The sequence below is a fragment of the Stegastes partitus genome, unplaced genomic scaffold (genome assembly GCF_000690725.1).
Source record: "Stegastes partitus isolate 25-593 unplaced genomic scaffold, Stegastes_partitus-1.0.2 Scaffold167, whole genome shotgun sequence".
In the NCBI taxonomy this organism is placed as follows: domain Eukaryota; kingdom Metazoa; phylum Chordata; class Actinopteri; family Pomacentridae; genus Stegastes; species Stegastes partitus.
The window spans coordinates 125,750-143,901 of record NW_007577898.1 but is presented as its reverse complement, the minus strand read 5'-3'; the positions used below and the strand labels follow the sequence as shown (position 1 = coordinate 143,901).

The window sequence follows — 18,152 nt, the reverse complement described above, 5'->3', positions numbered from 1 at the left end:
AAAAATACGTCAAACACATTCAGAGTCTTTATTTGCTTAATTTATACACAAAACAAAGTGAATGCACAAAATTAACCGTCCCCTCTGTGTGGACAAAACTACTAGTGTCGTTGTAAAATAAGACTTTTATTACAAGTCGGTCTCAAAACAACACAATATGTGCATTAGAAGGTTTTGGTCACTTCTCAGGTTCATACCAACCATAAAAAAACACATCTGAAACTCAAAAATATCTTCAAAGGGCAGATATTTAGCGCTTAACTCGCTCGTGTTGCTGTCAGTGATGGAAAACCATCTCAGATCATACATTAAACATCGTCGTCATTTTTTATTGCAGAGCTGTGACTGAAAAATAACCAATATTTGGTTTTGATGGTTGTGAGTCACTGCGTGTCAGACTCAGTGCTGTCAGTCTCAAATTAATTTAAAGGAGGGACCAATAGTCCTTTTTCAAAGCAGCCATTTGGACACGAAATAACAGGTAAACAAAGGTGTTGCTAATAATGATAATTAAGGCTCTGCACCGAAGTAGAAACATAATCATTACTGTCATCACTAATGCCCATGTTTATCTGCTATTGAAAAAGGTTTGTTTATTAAAACATATGGTACAAAGAAGCTGAAATTATTACCCTCACAAAACAGTTTCTACCTGCCCAGCTCATCAAAAAAGTCGCCTGAAACCCAGTCAAATCTGGCAACACTGCAGCTCTGACCTTAGTGTCTCTAGTAGTAATTTCATCTATTATTGATTGTCAGCAAATAAAACACACCGAAAAGTTGCGAGAGGCCGTCTTAACATCCTAAAATGTTTTCTACAGCATAACTAGCAGCTGAAAATACAGAAGTGAATGTGTTTACTGTCTAAACAAAACATAATCACAGTGTAGAGCCTGGATCCAGCAATTTCTTGCTTTAAATTCTCCTTAAAGGTTGTAAAAACAGCTGCTTACTTGTTCACTTCAGCCTTAAAGCATTTAACATAGGGTAGATGATCATTTATGAAACAACAGGCTTCTTTTTATGGTCAGTATGAACAAGAGGAGAGATCATGTGAGTGGTGTTTTAGGACAGACTTGAAATAATATAAAACTTTAAAGGTGGAGTCTGTGATCCTGGAGAACGACTGCTTTTGAGTTTCTTGACATATTTGAATAGTGAGCATGTGCTAGATTTACTATCCTTTGCACAAGCTGAAGCAGAATTCGCTGAAAAAGTGTGTCAATATTCTCAAAATTTATCAAAAGCTGCATTGGTTTAGCATCACGTTCTCCACCTTTAAGAGTGAAATCCTACAGAAACAGCAGATGACAGCAGGCGGTCACACTGGTGTCCACATGTGTTCACACTGTATGGTAGCAGCGGCTCCACTGCTCACACTTCCACCTTGTTCCACATCTGTTCTGTACACGGCAGTGACTGAGCAGCAGAGCAGACGACAATATACTGCAGTATTCTTCAAACCTCACAGGTTAAGAGAAACACCAAGACTCAGACTGACATTCAGTGACAAAGACAAGGCTTGAATATGTGCATTCATAGTAAGGCTTTTAGCGTTTTTTGCCCGTCATGAAAAACCGAGTGGCACAAGTTGCTGAACAGCACGAAAGTCTTCTATTAGTGCCTCGCGGGCTGCATTTCAATCTTGCATGAAGCTTTTTCCCTTTTTAAATAACTCCATGTAATGAGATGGATGTTCCCTTTTCATCTGTGACTCGCTGTGCTCAGTGACGGGCAGCTTGTACTTGTAGCAAAAACACAAAGTACATTTAATAGTGTTGCATTGCTGATGCTCAGTAGGATGTGGAAACACATCGAATAAATCTGACAAAGTCTAACTGTGTGTTTGAAGCTGACCACAAATCCATTAACACGTACAGGCACGACTACAACTTCTACAAAATAAACCCTGCATCATTTAGCTGTGTAATAAAATAAATATGGTAAAATATCTCCTTTTCTCACACAAACTGCTCTTAACGGCAATAAATATGCCCTTTAATTACACTGCGTTAATATCTACCGCTAGAGAATCACTGCCAGTCTCACAGCAAGTTGAAATGATAAATATTATTGCTATGGTATTTAAAAGTGACGGCCATGGCACAGTGAAAGGGGACTGGGGAGAGGAGGAGGAGGAGGAGGAGGCCACAACAGAGATGAAGAACATGTGTGAAGGCAGGCAGCGAACACAGTACACCTGGATCCACAGATACAGAGACCACACGGCATGATGGGAGATGTAGTGAGCGGATTTCAGAGGCGTGCTCACACCTACGGATAGGTTTCTTTGGTCCGGCAGTTGGTGTGAACTCACCCTAGAATAAATGCTGTCATGTCCTTGTGTGCAGTGTCTTAAAACTCCCCGGGTGGCCTCTCACTGCACCGGAGCCTCCAGCAGGGCGGCGCTGGGCAGCAGCTGCACCTGCGGGGAGCTGCAGCCGTTGTGGTGCAGCTGGGAGTCGGCTCCCAGGTAGGCCAGCAGCAGCTCGGTGCGCCGGTGCAGCAGGTGGAGCATGTCCTCCGCCAGACTCTCCATCGACGAGTAGCGCACCTTGTCCAGGTCAAAAATGTCCTTCAGGAAGTAGAGCACCTGGTCCTGGAGGAGAAGCAGGAGTCATAAGTAAATTAATATAAACTACACTTCAAGTGGAGGTTGATGCAGCAAAGAAACACAACGAGTAAAATGTATTTTAATCATGATCCTTGGAGCTGCAGCATAAAGCAACAGAAGAAGATCGTGTTGCTTTTTAGTGAAGCTCAAAGAATTACCATGACCGGCATGACTGAACATCTACAGACTGTTTTTCATTTTGCCAAAACACAGATGTACTGGTTTAATTCATTCTACAAAAAAGGGAGACATCATTGGTGTATATTCTTGAAATATTTAAGCCTTTTTTGACACAAGAGCTCCTTGGATATTGTAAATTACAGTTAGAAACCTGATTTGTAAATTAAAAATGTAAAAGTCTTTGAAAAATATAAACGTTCTAACATGTAGAGACACAAATATATGAAGAAAACAAAAACAGATTAAACAACCCAGTTCCAGTGCATACACAACTGGTGGTTACTTTTTGGTCACTTACTGGTCATTATGTTATAGAGTTCAAATATCTGAATATTAACAGTTTTAATGTAAAGCACACTGGGTTTACTTGCACTGAAAATGCTGGAGAATTAAATTTGCCTTACTACTTAATAAAATAAAGAATATTATTTTGGCACATACCCCGGTAGCTGTGGTGTAAAACTGTTTTTTGTTGATTTTTTTGAGTGGAAACGCTGACACTTTGCTCAGTGAGTCTGGTTCCATCTGCATTCTGCTTTATTTGACACATAGGTGTAGATATTGTTCGTACCACCAGGGGTCTGGGCCTTCTTCTCCAGAAAATTATGGGCAGCAAACACTAAACTCCCTGCATTGTGGTGAGTTTCTACGCAACAATTTCAGACTTTTCTGCCTCAAGTCATGTGAAGGAAAGCACAAATGTCCACATCATCACACAAAAACAATGGCACAATGAGTAAACGTCAGATTCTAGAATAAAGGTTGTAAATATTGTGTCCTCCCTGAAATCCACTTCTATGAATTGAGACGCCAATTTGTACACCTCAGTCAGCTGTTAGCTTTATTGTGTTATTTTTACAATCCACAGAAGCTTCTGCTCCACTGGAGAGATTGAAACCTGAAATGCCATCATGTTTTTATCATCTCTTTATGCTCTTTTTCACCATTACAGGTGTTATTTCAATTACAATATGTAGTTGCGCCCTCTTCTTCTCTGGTGGTTTAATGTTACCAGACTGGAGACTCAGCATCACCAGCTGTTTGTGTCAACTAACAAACTGCATTAGCATACAATGCATTAGCATACCAGTAGCGAATGGCCACATGTATTTTTGTTGAATTCTTGGATGGAAACTCAGCCTCTGATAGAAGGCAGCGATCACATTTCCAGAAGGTTACTGGTTGATATCATGTGTTCAGTTCTGACTGACCTTGAAGAAGCAGCAGAAGTCGTGCAGGGAGCTCTTTGGCCCCAGGAAGCCCCAGGCCAGGACGGGGCTGATCTGTTCACACACAGTGTAGAAATGAGCGATGAAGCCGTCGGCCACCTGAGACAAACAGCAGAGGTTACAGAGGGGTTTGGACTTCCTGCTAACGGTCTTGCTGCTTTCATATTTCACACCTGATTGACCTAGTTAGTTAGTTGTGTCTATTTATAACGTATATGAGTTGGCAGATATTAAAACAAAGATTATACTGTATACTACATCAGATAAAGAAATTAACAGACTTGTACCTTCATGTGTTGTCTCTTCTGCTTCAGGACTGACCAACAACTGGACGCCACCGCCTGTGAAATACGCACATAAGATTCAATGAAAAGCCAAAATTCAAAAGGTGTTAGCTTAAACCTAAAGTGTCCTAACAGAATGTGGAACCTACGTGGATCATTACATCGCACAGTTTTACTCACCGTCTCCTTGAAGGAGCTGTTGAGCCAGCGGTTGTTGATGACGTTCTGGATGGAGATAGGTGGGTTCTCCAGGTCCTCAAAGGAGTCCATCAGGATGAAGTCCAGCACGATGTCATAGAAGTTCAAGTGCCTCACCTGGCAAGTATCAAACATTATTAAAAACCGATCACGTTGGTCCTTTCAGTGCTGTTTGACACTGGACAGAACAAAGTCAGCTGGTGGAGTTTGAACTATCACTGCTACGTAACACTTACTCCTCGCGTGGCCAGCTCCACCTCCGTGTCCTCCCAGTGCTCCGTGTGCTCCATAAAGGAGATCATCTCTTCAAACACTTCCTCAAATCTCTTTGGGCTCTGCAAACCAGACACACATTTACGAGGGGAACACCTCAGGAAAGAGCGATAATTGTATTTACTAGCTGTGTCTTCGGTCTTACCTTCTGTGCTTTAACTATGATTGAAGACAGTATTTTCTTTCCTGTTTCGGCCAGAAACATCCTGGTCGTCCTCTCGCACAAAATGAGCTGGAGACCAAAGAGCGTAGCTTTAATAATCATTAAAGTAGAGCTCAGTAGTTCCCACTGTGGTCCTGATGCAAACCTTGATGTTTACATGACTGTTTACAATTCAATGAGAATACAGCTTAAAGAGCCCATACAGTCCTATAATTGTATATTTGGGGTCTACTAGAATATGTTTACAGGCTTTAATGTACAAAAAACATATTAATCTCATCCTGCTCATTGCCGCAACACCTCCTGTCTCTTTAAAACGGCCCTTTCAAGAAGCTTAGTCTGCTCTGATGGTCAACAAAAGCAAACATGTGATGCAAATGTGTTACCTGATGATATAAATAAGTAACAGAGAAAAAAACCTAAACTTCAAATGAGGCGTTTTTTAGGCAGGTAACAAGCAGTGTTTCTTGTGGGAGCAAATAACTCCCTTTGGCAAGGACTCGGTAAGTTTGCAGTGGACAAAAAAAAAAGCAGCTATAGAGACGCACGAAAGGAAAGGAAAACATCCAAGAAGCATAATATGGGCTCTTTACATGCACGATACAGAAGAACGAAACTGCAAAACAGCCTTTAAAATATTTTCTTCATCTTTATATACAAGTGATGGTGGGAACAAGTTCTTAAACTGTGCTACAATTATGAAGGTGAACCTTACCTGACATGCCTGCCGCACACAGTGTAACTTAGCCAGGAAATCCAAGTCTCCGAGACACTCCAGCAACTCGGTTCTGAAAATGACAATCAAGAAAAACACCATAATTAAAATGTCAGCAGACATCACAGGTATCAAACAGTTTTCAAGCAGTTGCCATTTAATTTCAGCCTCTTGCGTGTTCTGTAGGTTCTCTAAAGCTGACAATCGTGCGTTTTTCACGTGTTAATGTGAATAATTACCGCAGCACTCTGCAGGAGATCTTGCCGTCTTCGGCCATCTGCAGCGCCTCCTCGTAGAAGCGGTGATGACCCAAAGCAAAGGCACTCCTCAGCTCTCTGTGCTCTGACAGCTGAGACAGAAATCAAACAACGATGATCACTTTTACTTCCTGCGTGTCACACACGATGCTTAAAGTGTTCATGACATCAGGTCCACTTTTCATTATCCACAATTGTGATTCTCGTTCTGGGTCCACATCTTGTAACAACACAAAGAAACTTTTTTATAATTGCTTTTTCTTCTTTGCTCTCACAGATTTTTATTCACTGCTTAGTTTTTGTTTGTTGAATCTGAATTAATGTTTAGGACAATAAGAGAAAAGTTAATTTATACAGCAACTGGTGTTGATCACTGTGTCAACTCTGCCTCAAACGTTGAACCTGAAGTGTTTGTAAATGAGTGCAGCCTCACTGCATCTTTGAAATCTGTGTCACGTCTTCAGAGGGGCCTCGCGTCTGTCCTTTAACCTATTAACCTGCACCGTGTTTTGAGCGGCACACTTTTAACAAGCATGAAGAAAACCCTTCGTGGCTCTTCGTGTTACGGCAGCGTGTGGAGTGTGTAGTGAAAACAGCTGACTACATGTCGTACAGTGTTGCAGGAATGTCGAAGGTCTATTTTCAGTGAGTCACCAAGTATGAATGACCTCGTTTCACTGCTGAGAGCAAATGGCAAACGACAAGTTTGCAAATGTGAATACTTGTGTTTAAAATGTTTAAATCATATGTACTTTAAAGCATACTTGTAAAGCATTTTGTAGCTTTCTACAGGTGAGGAGTTAAAGGCTTTGGTCTGAACAGAGAATCCAGCTTGTAGACTTTGTAAACAGCCAGTTTGTTTTTGTATTTTGTTGGTCAAATGCAGCAGCAGCAGCACAGCTTGAGCCCCCACAGAGACTTAATGAGTAAAGGAGATCAACAGAGAACGGGTAAACAGCGGCTGGTGAACATACAGGAAGATCAAAGTCATCCGCATCAAACTCCTGCTGTGAATCAAAGTCAAAGTTTCAGACAGGTTGAGATTAAAGCGTTTGCTGGGTTTCCTTATTTCCTGTTCAAAACCCGTATATCATCCATAACTGTACAGTTCTGCGGTTTATCAACTGAGAGGACATCTCCTGTTTTGCAATCGCGTCTAAATGTATTTGTCATATTGTGAATCCACATTTTTGTTTTATGTTTTGAAAGCTAAACCTTTTGAAATCTGAAAAAATGTACTTTGATAACACCACATATAAACAGACTATTAATGAAGCACACGCTTCTCCAGATCCTTCGAATCGATTGCATGTTATTTGCAGGGTTTTTCCTGCATAGAGGACTTCTTGCTGCCCAAAGAGGTTGTAGCCAGCAACAAAAGAAGATCGCCTGCATGCATAGTGACCCTCAAAAGCAATATTCTGATTCTCAAACAAAAAAACAGCAATCCTGATTTATTGTCTATTTATGGTAGCACCTAACTAAGAATTCAAGGGACGGCAAATCTGACATACATGTGAAAATGCATGAAGAGATTTATGTTCACTGAACCAAAAAGTCTGTGCTGCAGAGTTCATTCATTAGTATTGAATGGCATTTTATGCTATTTTTGTAGAGAATGTGATACTGACAAAATGCCATTCATGAACATCAAGAATTGTTGAGGTGTAAAAGAGGTGATTCCAGAGAGAGGTTTAGTGCTTTTCTTACCTCAGCAGCAGACACAAAGGAGTCTGTGGAGGCGATGCTGATGCTGTCTCTCAGACAGGCGTCATCCAGCTCTTCTCTGGACAAAACGTCGGCCATTTTATCTGGTAGAAAGAAAAATCATGTTGACACAACAGTAAAGTTTGTATCTGATTGCATTATAGCATATGTTACATGTTATATTAATTTAAAAAGCACTCCAACTAAGCAGCCACACATTCAAGCTACAACCTGAACAATCATGCAAAAGCAGAGTTTACATCTCGGGGGCCCTGTCTCAATCTAAATGTCAAGTGAATGTGAAATATTGCCGAAAAAAAGAAACGAAATGTGAATTACACTTGTTTTCATTAACTGCTTTGGAGGGAATAATCTAGGCTGCAAAGTGTCGTCAGAGGATGGCTGTATAGGCAACAACATGACTGTAATAAACAAAGTAGAAGAAGCAGGGGCAAATAATAGTGGTTTGCCAACTGCTAAAAAACCTTAAAGTAACAAAACAAGACCGTTGCCACCTTCAAGACAAAATGTACATAACTCTTCAGGAATTGATTTAAATCTGAAATGTTGTAGTTATTCTTTCATGTCAGCTTTATTGGCCATGTTTCACGGAGGAAAAAACTAAAGAAGCGGACAGAGCTGATCAGTTATTTAGGTTTAATGGTCTCCGTGTCAGAGCTTAACATCTCCAAAAAAGCAAAATAACTCTTTCTGGAAAAGGTCATCAACTACTTCAAGCTCTTATGAAAACATTTTTGTCAAATTGAAGACATTTTGCGGTTTCCATTAACTTTTTCCTCATGCGATAGTTTCTAATTTGCACCAAACTATCTAAACCCGACTACTACCTGTTACATTAGATGCTTCACAAAACTACTGTGCTGCTCTGCATTATATTGAATCGATCCATCTGTTTTTTGTGGTGGTATGGAAGAATCGCACAGTATTGTATTTTTGACTCACCTTGGCTGTTGCTGTGGGAGGAAGGCTCTGACATGCCCAGCACACCTTCAAACTCCTCCTGGAGGTGGTAGGCCCTCTGCAGCAGAGACTTCAGCCTGTGGATGAACTCTGCACTGATGACATCCTGAACACAGAGACATTGAAAGAGAGCGATCAAACACCTCTACCTTAATCAGTATAGAAAAACAAGACTTACGAACTTTAACAGTGTCCCCGAGTCAATATGGGCTGTTAGCTCATTTAAAATGTAATCATTACACAGTGAAGTTTAGAAATATTACAATTTTTGGCACAATTTCACTCAGATTATTTTCAGCTCGTCCTTGGGAATCCCCCGCGACCTAATTTTTTAACAAGCTTTCTACACAGGCACAAGTGAGCAGTGGATTTGCTTGACTGAAGACCAAGCAGCAGCCTCAACGTCTGTTTGGGTGCCCAGACTTAACTATTTGACCCACACTAATCCAAAGCCTTTGCAGTCAGGTTAGACAGCCAGTGAGTTATACAATCCAAACTCTGGGACAATGGTGGGCTGTCAGAGGGCAGGTTAGTCATAAAGGTGACCTGTAGTGCAGTGTTTGTGGGCAGTCTTCCTCTGGTTTTAAAGAACTGAGCACACAGCACAGAAAATGTTGGCGTGACTTCAATCAACACATCAACTCTTGGGACTCAAGCTGAGATAGACACATGGGTGTTGTGCAATCATTTTCTTTATTGGAAAAGAAGAATCAATTGTGCATAAGTCATTTTATGTTGCAGTAAAATGGGCATTTTAGCACAGAAATTGTATTGAAACGAGGAAGTGCCTCATATTTTACCCTTCCACCTCTGTGACTAAAGTACAAAAACACACACTTATTAGGAACCCCTGTTCACTTCCTTATTCATGCAATTATCCAATCATCCAATTGTGTCACGCATAAAACCATATAGATAAAGGTCAGGTGCTTTAAATGTTTACATCAAACATCAGAATGGTATATTGTAACCTCAGTAACTTTGACCATGATATGCTTGGGTACCAGACGAGCTGTTCTGTCTATTTCTGTGCGTTGAACAAAACAAAAGACATACAGTGCTGCAGACAGAAATAATGCCTTGTTGGTGAGAGCTGTCACAAGAGAATGACCAGACTGATTGGTGCTGACAGAAATGCTGCAGCAACTCAGACAACTGCGTTTTACGACTGTGCTGAACAGGAAAGCACCTCCGACTCACAACAGATACAGCTATGAGTCAAGAACAAAAACATGATCCTGCAGTGGACACAGGCTCACCAAAAATGGAAAGTTCTCGACAATTTCTGCTGAGATATGCAGATGGCACTCAGAGTTCCTGAAGTGTAATGATGAGCCCCTCACCAGGGTTGTGGGGGGCTGGAGTCCATCCCAGCTGACTCAGGGTGAAGGCAGGGGACACCCTGGACAGGTCACCAGTCTATCACAGGGCTACACTTAGAGACAGACAACCAAGCACACTCACATTCACACCTACAGACAATTTACAATCACCAATTAACCTCAACATGTTTTTGGACTGTGTGGGAGGAAGCCGGAGAACCCGGAGAGAACCCACACTGCACGGGGAGAACATGCAAACTCCACGCAGAAAGATCCCAGGCGACCTTCTTGCTGCGAGGCAACGATGCTAACCACCAAGTCACCTTGCAGCCCCATGTTTTTTCTAATTGCTTTAATTATTTTCATTTTTCAGAGCTACAAACTGCAGATATTAAACTTTCCAAAAGTCCTTATACTAATCATGTTGCATTTACAGTTCCAATGGAAAACTTAACCAAATATAAGCTTAAAATTATGATATGTCATCAAAATCACTTTGGTCTCATTAAAATTTTTGGCAAAAATAAATGCAATAACCACATTCTGTAAAAACGATAGACTTTATGCTCCTCTGTGCAACCAAGAAGTCATTAGTGACTCAGCTGCAACCAAAATGTGACTTTTCAGTTGAACTGCAAGTAATAAAATATCGATTCCCTGTAGAGTCATCATCACACTGCACTGAGGACATTTTGAGCTCTCTCTACTTCTAGTCATGGTTGTTTTGTTTCCATAGAGGAGCACGACTTTATACTGCAGTGAAAAATGAGCCCACAGGAAGTAAAAAAACATGACAGGAGCAAAACATGTCCCATAACTGCTTGGGGTTCAGAGGGTTAATACCAGTCAGTCATGGTTGGGATGCCACAGCCTGTCTGAGAACTGCTGCTGACTGTGTGCCTCCCTTTATGGTCACAATGTACCAATTTCTAATGGTACTCCTGGTATGAAAACGCACCATGTCACAATCATCTCAGACTGGTTTCATGAACATAACAATGAGTTCAACTGTCTGCCGAGTGACCAGCTGACAACAGGGACCACAATCTTTAAGGAATGTTTGCAACATGGTGTGGAATCCAAGACACCAACAACTGAGGCTGTTTTGAGACCAACACAGGCCTTACACAGTATTAGTGTTTCTTACCTCCATGGTCTGTTCAGCGATGGTGTCTCCAGCTCCTGTTTTGACAGATGCACAGCTCGCATCATCCTCACCCTGCCTGCTTCTGAATGTCAAGGCCTCCTCCCACCGCCGCAGAGCCTCTTCAAACAAATCCATACCTGAGAGGGAAAAAAAAAACACAAACTCTCAGTCTCCAAAAACAATCGATAAATTCCAATTTTAAAGCATACTGCAAGCCAACAAAAACAACAAATTGAAACTACAGACTGAACGTTTCCATTTCTTCAGTTCATTTAGCATCTGGTCCTTTCTCCTTATTGCAAACACAGAGAGGTGATGCAGTACACAAGTCCATTTACCCATGAGGTACAGGTTTTCAGGTGTGGTTACAGGTAAGTTGACCACACTGCAGATGTCAGCGTCCCCCACTCTGTCCCAACAGGTGGATTCATTTGCGCAGGTGCTGCTGCTGGACGAGTTCATACTTTTTACCTGCAAAGACACAGCAGAGGAGCACCGTGAAACCTTTGAAGCCACATCTCAACACAAATACACTGCAGGTCAGCTCTACCAACAATAGATTTTATTAACTACCAATAGTATAAACAAAAAACAGACAAGAAATACTTGAAATCTCACATCAGGCACGGTTAAGAATTACTGGAAAACCAAACAGAAGTACAGAGAATAAATCTTACTCATCACTGGATTGTGTCTATGAGGAGGATATGGAGCAAACCACACCAGACACAAAAGGATAAGCAAAGTTTTCTATTCTGGTTTAAGTACTGAAAACTTTTTAATGTATAATCAGATTTTTCCTTCTCTTAAAGTCAAAAACAAGCAATCACTGCATTGTGTCTGTGGGCTTTGTCGCCTTAGATAAAAATGATCTGTAACATAGTCATTAGATTAAAACTATGGCTTTGTCTTACCGAGGCCAGGCTTAACAGAGACCCAGACAGTTTCCTATAATCTCCTGCAGTGAGGACCAGGCCAGAGGAGTAGCCATTCTTGGAGTTGAGGGAGAGAGTGATGTTCTGGCTGGTGTTGTCTGGGTAGATAAAGACAACACTTATGAGATAAGGTCCTGTAAATGATAAAACTTATATAAACTATGTCTATTTATTAAATTCTTTGCGGTATTTAAGTGTATATCTGCTGCATTCACAGGAAAAGATTATTTACTCTGGTCAATTGCTAATTTGACTTCCTTTAATCCTGCATTTCTTTTAATTTCTTATTGGGACTCTAATCAGAGGCAAATCTTCCTAAGTGAGATTAAATGAGGTAAAGCATTTATCTGGAGCCTGCTCCTTGCAGTTCAAGGTAATACAGGCGCAGCCTCGAACGTCAGACTGATTACATAACCAAACAGTAAATGGGCCAGCGTATTAAACGGAGATTACAGGCCAGTGAGCTGCTGCTCGAAGGCAAAAAATATCACAGTGTCAGGAAGTCTTACCATTTTCTGCTGAAGTTGCAGCGAAAAACTCAAAACCAGCCTGCTCCCATTGTGGCGAGTGAGCCTTCTTTCTGCCCTTCCTCCTCTGGAAGCGACGAGCGAGGAAGAGGAGCGAGACGGCACCAAAGGCAGTGGCAGCCACCAATTTCTTGGTGCCTGTGCTGACACTCACCTAGAGGCAAGAAAATGAAGAAGAGCTAAACGTTAAATGTTGTTACATCGTACAAAGAACCCATAACACCACATTGTGAATGAAAATCGAAACAATTTAAAGCCCGTATTTCTCTGCAGGTTCACATCTTGTTATGATCACAACTCTTTTCCAAAGCATGGGGGTCAGAAAATCCCCAAACCAAGTACTTTTTGTTTCTGTTTAGCTAAATATTAACGGTAATATGTAAAACTGAAAGGAAAAGAAGACAGTTTTATCAGTCATTACAACTGAGTATCAACACAGATGAACTTTGTTATACAAAACATGTTTACAGTTCTCTCAGTAAGGTCTCAAATAACTTTCGATTTAGTGTTGAAAAAAATAGTTGAAGCCTAACTAACTACAGACACAGACCGAAATGAAATTCAAAACACCAAAAGTTACATTTATTGACCTTGAGACACACACTGACGGCACCTGGCTCTCTTTAATAGCCTACAAGCTACAGGTACATTAGCTTCTAGGGACTACTTAGGTGGAAACAAAACTACGTGAAACACAAAATGTTTACATAAAAGCAACACGGATATTAAATAAATAACTGTTCCTATAAACAGTTCAAAACATATACTCAACATTACGAAATCAACACCACTTCTGTCTCCAATTTTGTGCTTAAACCAATAGAAGGCAAGTACTGTCGACATTTTACTGAGAATATTATGATGTATGTAGATAACAAAATTCTGCACTGAAGTTTGCTTATGTAAACAGTGATTTAAATAACTTGAGCAAACAACACAAACGGTAAAAAGGAAAGACTGGAAGGTGCTACACTGAGTGCAACACTTGGCTGTCTGATGAGAGTTGAACGTAGGATGCAAGACTCAAAATTTAGTGGACACATGTTGTACCAGGCAGGACTGGGGATCAGCTACTCGCCTGTCATATAGATTTTAAAAAATCTGTTTCAGATAACGTGCGTATCCCCCTCAGTCTATAGTTAGAAACACTGACTGAAGAGGAGATAATCCACATAGACGCTGCTGCTGCTGCTGCTATTGCACATTCGCAACAACTGATGCATTACATAAACACTTGGATGGGAGGTATGACAACAGACATAATATTGACTATTTGAAAAGGGTACTGAAAGGGCTGGAATGATTTAATGGTGCAGCAGGTCTGCAGCGCTTCAAAGCTGTGTCCATACCCGCTGCTGCCACATGTCAGGCATTCTCGTACCAGAATATCCAATTATATCCGACCTGCTACGTGACTCAGGGCACAAACACACTCATGCCCTCCATGTACTGTAAGGTAAGTACACACGGAAAGATGGTAAAGGAAAATACCGGACATTTAGCATCTAAGGTAACATTTAAAATCACAACTGCTCTGACAGCCTGAAAGTTTAACTGTACAACGTTTTAATGTAAGCCTGCTCTATGCCCAGTTTACATGAGGGCTCGACCGATTATCAGGCTGGCCGATTATTGGATGCAATAGTCAGCATTTTTCTGATTATTGGTATTTTTATTTCAGCACGCTGTGGTTCAGCACAACTGATGAACACTTATTGAGTTACAACTCATCAACACTGAAGGATGAATGTTTAAAAAAATCTGTTTTAATTACACATAATTAACAAAGGCATTTTAATTCAGTTTTTCATCAGAGTGTGTGTTGTTCTAAATTTTGACACCAAGATTTTCATTTTTACTGCATGTGTATCAATTGCAAATAACGATTATCGGTCTTCTTGATTAAAAATAACAGGCATGAGCCCCAAAAACCCATTACCATTTAGCCCCTGGTCTTCATGAACTTTTGCTTTGATTAAAAAATAAGTATTCTGACGTCTGCGTTTGCAAACTATCTACACAGAATCACATAAATCTTTTGACACTCTTTCTCATTAGCTATAAGACTGGCTGAGCGGCAGGTCAGTATCCTTCCACCGCAGAAAGCCTTCGCCGAAAAAACAAACTAGTAGAAGCACTTTATATGTAAGAAGTGTAGCCACCAGCTCATTTAATCAGCTTAAAAGGAAGACTATGAAAGGACATGTGCCAAATTCAGTCATATCAGACCTTCATACAAGGTTATCTGCGTCACAAAGTTGCATTTATGAACACACTCATCAGTAAAGTACAAAAATAGAGAAAATGAAACACCTCAATGCCAGGTCCCAGCAACTGTACTTCATGTTCTGCTTGCATGCACATGGGAATGTAGATGCAACCACAGGCATGATGGGTTACTGTTAGTGTGTTTTTAAACAAGCAAAAACTGCAAGTTAATCAATTACAGGAGGTATTCTGAGGCCGTGTAATTTGTGTTTACACCAAGTATAATTGGAGAATGTGAACTATTATACGAGCCTAGATATTTTTGGGGTCATAATATCACAGTAGGAATTTAATGTGTGTTTTACTCAACAGTAAATAGTACTTTTGAGTGTCAGTCTTGTCAGAAATTGTGGAGCCAGTGGGGATATTTTGATGCAGATTATTCCAGAATTGCAGATTATTAAGAACTATTAGATATTTGTTTAAATCATTACTAATAGTTGGGGAAAAAGGCCTTGGGAGGATTAATCTGAGGGTGCAATTGTGTCCTCAACAGCACTGTTTGAATGGACCAGAAATAGCCACCAGTGAGCACTCCATGTAACACGGCTGTGGAAGAACACCTGCCAGTTTCAAACACATGCTCACCTGTGCCAGGGAGCTGCAGACGGACAGCGGTAGGTCAACCATGCGCAGGGCAGCAGCCTTAACAGACAGCTGGGAGCTTGAGAGGGTCTCATGTGTCATTGTGGCACCCTATCCATGACTTGGCAACTCCTGTGTCTTGATCACCATTGTGCTGGAGCTGAAGACGATGACACGAAGACATTATTAACAGCTTTAACATTGGAGGGGACACAATGATTACATAAGACCTGTGACATATAGCATTGTGGAAGTAGAAAGTCTTGCCAAAACTGAACGAAGCAGGTCTAATTGACCATGTACAAGTTGTTCAACTACCTTAGGAAAAAAAATAATCTTGATTGAATGAACTGTTTGATTCTCAGCGACTACTTGCATGAAAACTAAAATGAAAGTACGATCAATCAATGAACTTCAGGACTGTCAGCACACCCACCAAAGGCATTAAAATATGTCAGACCTCGCCTTACATTATACACAAGTGGGCAAAGTGGCTGTCTGAGTACTTAACTAAGTTAGATGATTTACCTTCCTAACAACACAGCATTGCTTTGACAGTCACTCGCTGCACGACCACATCCCCTAAGCCGATCTATATCCATCTGACACGGCAGAATGCAATATCCAATTAAGTTTTCACAAGAGACTCCTGGCTAGTTCACATGACGGATTCCCCCTGTGAGGAGGATATGAGCAATTACTTTGCGCATTGCCTGCTTTAACAACTAACAAGCAAGCAACTTTAACAACAGGCAAGGAAAGGATGACCAAAAGTAGTTTTGTTGTTGTATTTTTAACGTCGTAAACATTTTTTTTTAACAATTACACATTAATAAGAGGGCTTGCAGTGTTGTCTACAGTTCATTTATTCTTTTAATGAATATGTAGAAACCTATTAGCCTTCCTCTTTCAATCAAATGTTCCTCTTTTACTGGCATTTTTTCAGATAAATCCTAAGATGCACATGTTTTAAATGGCTCTGAGTCTCCCTTCATGATTTTATTATTAATTTTAGAAATTGACTTACAAGTTGTTGTCCTATTTAGTACTTTAGATTATTATATTACAAGACATTGTCTTGCTTTTGCATATATTTTTGTTGTTACCCATCTAATAACATGTACAGCACTTGGGTCAACTCAGGTTCCTTCAAACATGTAACATAAAGAAATTGTCTTATGTATTCCTGTCACAATCTTGTCTCATCTATTCACATAGACAGGTATGTAGACAGAGGAATTCATTGATACCCTCGGGGAAATTGCAGTGTTGCAGCAGTAGTTCACATTTTTCAAAAACCCACAATGAAAACACCGTTTAAAATAGATGTACTTGATAAAAAAGCTTTGTCTACTCGCCTGTTTTGTTATTGGGCCCTAGAGATTTTTTTATTTGTATTTTTTTCCCTACATGCTGCAATGCTCGCCTTTACCTTTAATATAAACTGTGAACTCTTTGGAAATCCCATTGTCTTCATACTGACAAGGTTTATAACTACTTTTCAACAATTACATAACTATTCAAAGTTACACAGTTTCCTTTTATAACGTCACAAACATCCTCCAATAAATGGCACATTTATTTCAAGAATTTCACATTAGTTTTCAGGGACCAAAACGCTGATATGAACAGCTAACTAGCTCTGAAGCAGGATAATCTCATTAGCACATGGTTGAGAAATGATGAGCGCTCAACTGTTACCGGCCTGCCTCAGCAGCTAGCGGCTAACTCAGCTAACAAGGCTAATAACGGCTAACAGGGTGAACGAAATTTGTTAAATCAGCCTGGATTAAGCCAGACTGACAGATGAACTCGCTGTTAGCTGATAAATGGATGTGACACACTTACAGTGCGGTTAATATCGCTGATACGTTCAGAGGCTTCCTCCGCAGACTCCGGTCCCGGGGGTTGTATCTATGGTTGAACCGGCTCTCCGGCTGACCTCAGCTGCTGCCGACTGAAGGACTCCAGCACGAGCAGCAGCACGCATGCGCAGTGTGGTGTTATGATGTTGTGGACTTTCTGCGCCCCCGCTCGATGTTGTCAAGTATCACAGTCTTCTGTGGTCATGCTCCCTTTAAAAGGTTTTCCATGTTCAGTTAAACCTTTAATTATTCAAACAAAAGCCAGTGTTTTTGTTTGTTTTTTTTCAATTTCGCGATCAGGTTTCTTTTAGCTGTGGATGAAATAAACAAGCCACAAAATACGCTCCTTGTGTGAGAGAAATTAAAAGTTTACCTACTGGTGAAATGAAAATTCAGTTTAATAACACTGTAATAACTAATTTGGGACTTAAATGTAGATATTAATAGGGGAGCGTTATTCTTAGTTATAAATATTGAAAGAAATTATGTGTTAATTTTAAGAGCCTTACAGAAGCACATTTCCACTCAGAGAGAAGAAAAATGGAAGATTAAAATAGACTGTCATAGACTGTATGTGAAAATAATTATATGATACTATTAAACCATGTTTTTCTTTTAAAGTCAAAGATATGAAATTAAGAAAGTGAAAGTGCGCACTGTGATCTGTAAGTCAAAAATATTTAGTTCTGGAAGAAGCACAAGTCCGATTTCTGATCTACATTACATAACTTTGGCTTAACATATAGCTTTTTGGACCAATATATACTAATTAAAAACTGTCTTGTGTAATAATTATGACTTATTGAGTTTTAAATTGTTAACATTTATCTGCCTATTTATCACCTTGGCTATTTATTAGATAACTTGTATTTTAAGTCACTGAACACCGAATAAACATGTAA

The 18,152-nt window shown here is 40.3% G+C and overlaps 1 protein-coding gene across 1 annotated transcript; it reads right to left on the bottom strand.

Moving 5' to 3' along the window:
• Positions 1–9: 9 nt before the first annotated feature.
• miga1 (mitoguardin 1) lies at positions 10–17,331 on the bottom strand. The gene is made up of 16 exons (XM_008279644.1): positions 17,234–17,331; positions 15,389–15,545; positions 12,515–12,686; positions 11,985–12,103; positions 11,409–11,541; positions 11,071–11,207; positions 8,584–8,707; positions 7,624–7,724; positions 5,896–6,005; positions 5,657–5,729; positions 4,924–5,010; positions 4,742–4,840; positions 4,488–4,622; positions 4,311–4,364; positions 4,006–4,122; positions 10–2,599 (listed from the first exon to the last, which is right to left on the bottom strand). The coding sequence occupies exons 2-16, from the start codon at positions 15,485–15,487 to the stop codon at positions 2,378–2,380; spliced, it is 1,782 nt and encodes a 593-aa protein (XP_008277866.1). The 5' UTR covers positions 15,488–15,545; positions 17,234–17,331; the 3' UTR covers positions 10–2,377.
• Between the last annotated feature and the right edge of the window lie 821 nt (positions 17,332–18,152).

Coding starts and splice junctions, on each gene's coding strand:
- miga1 (XM_008279644.1), bottom strand. CDS start 15,487: ATGACACATGAGACCCTCTCAAGCTCCCAGCTGTCTGTTAAGGCTGCT. Junction 7,725..8,583: donor CTCCCACAGCAACAGCCAAG/GTGAGTCAAAAA, acceptor TCTTTCTACCAG/ATAAAATGGCCGACGTTTTG. Junction 4,841..4,923: donor TCATAGTTAAAGCACAGAAG/GTAAGACCGAAG, acceptor TCTGGTTTGCAG/AGCCCAAAGAGATTTGAGGA.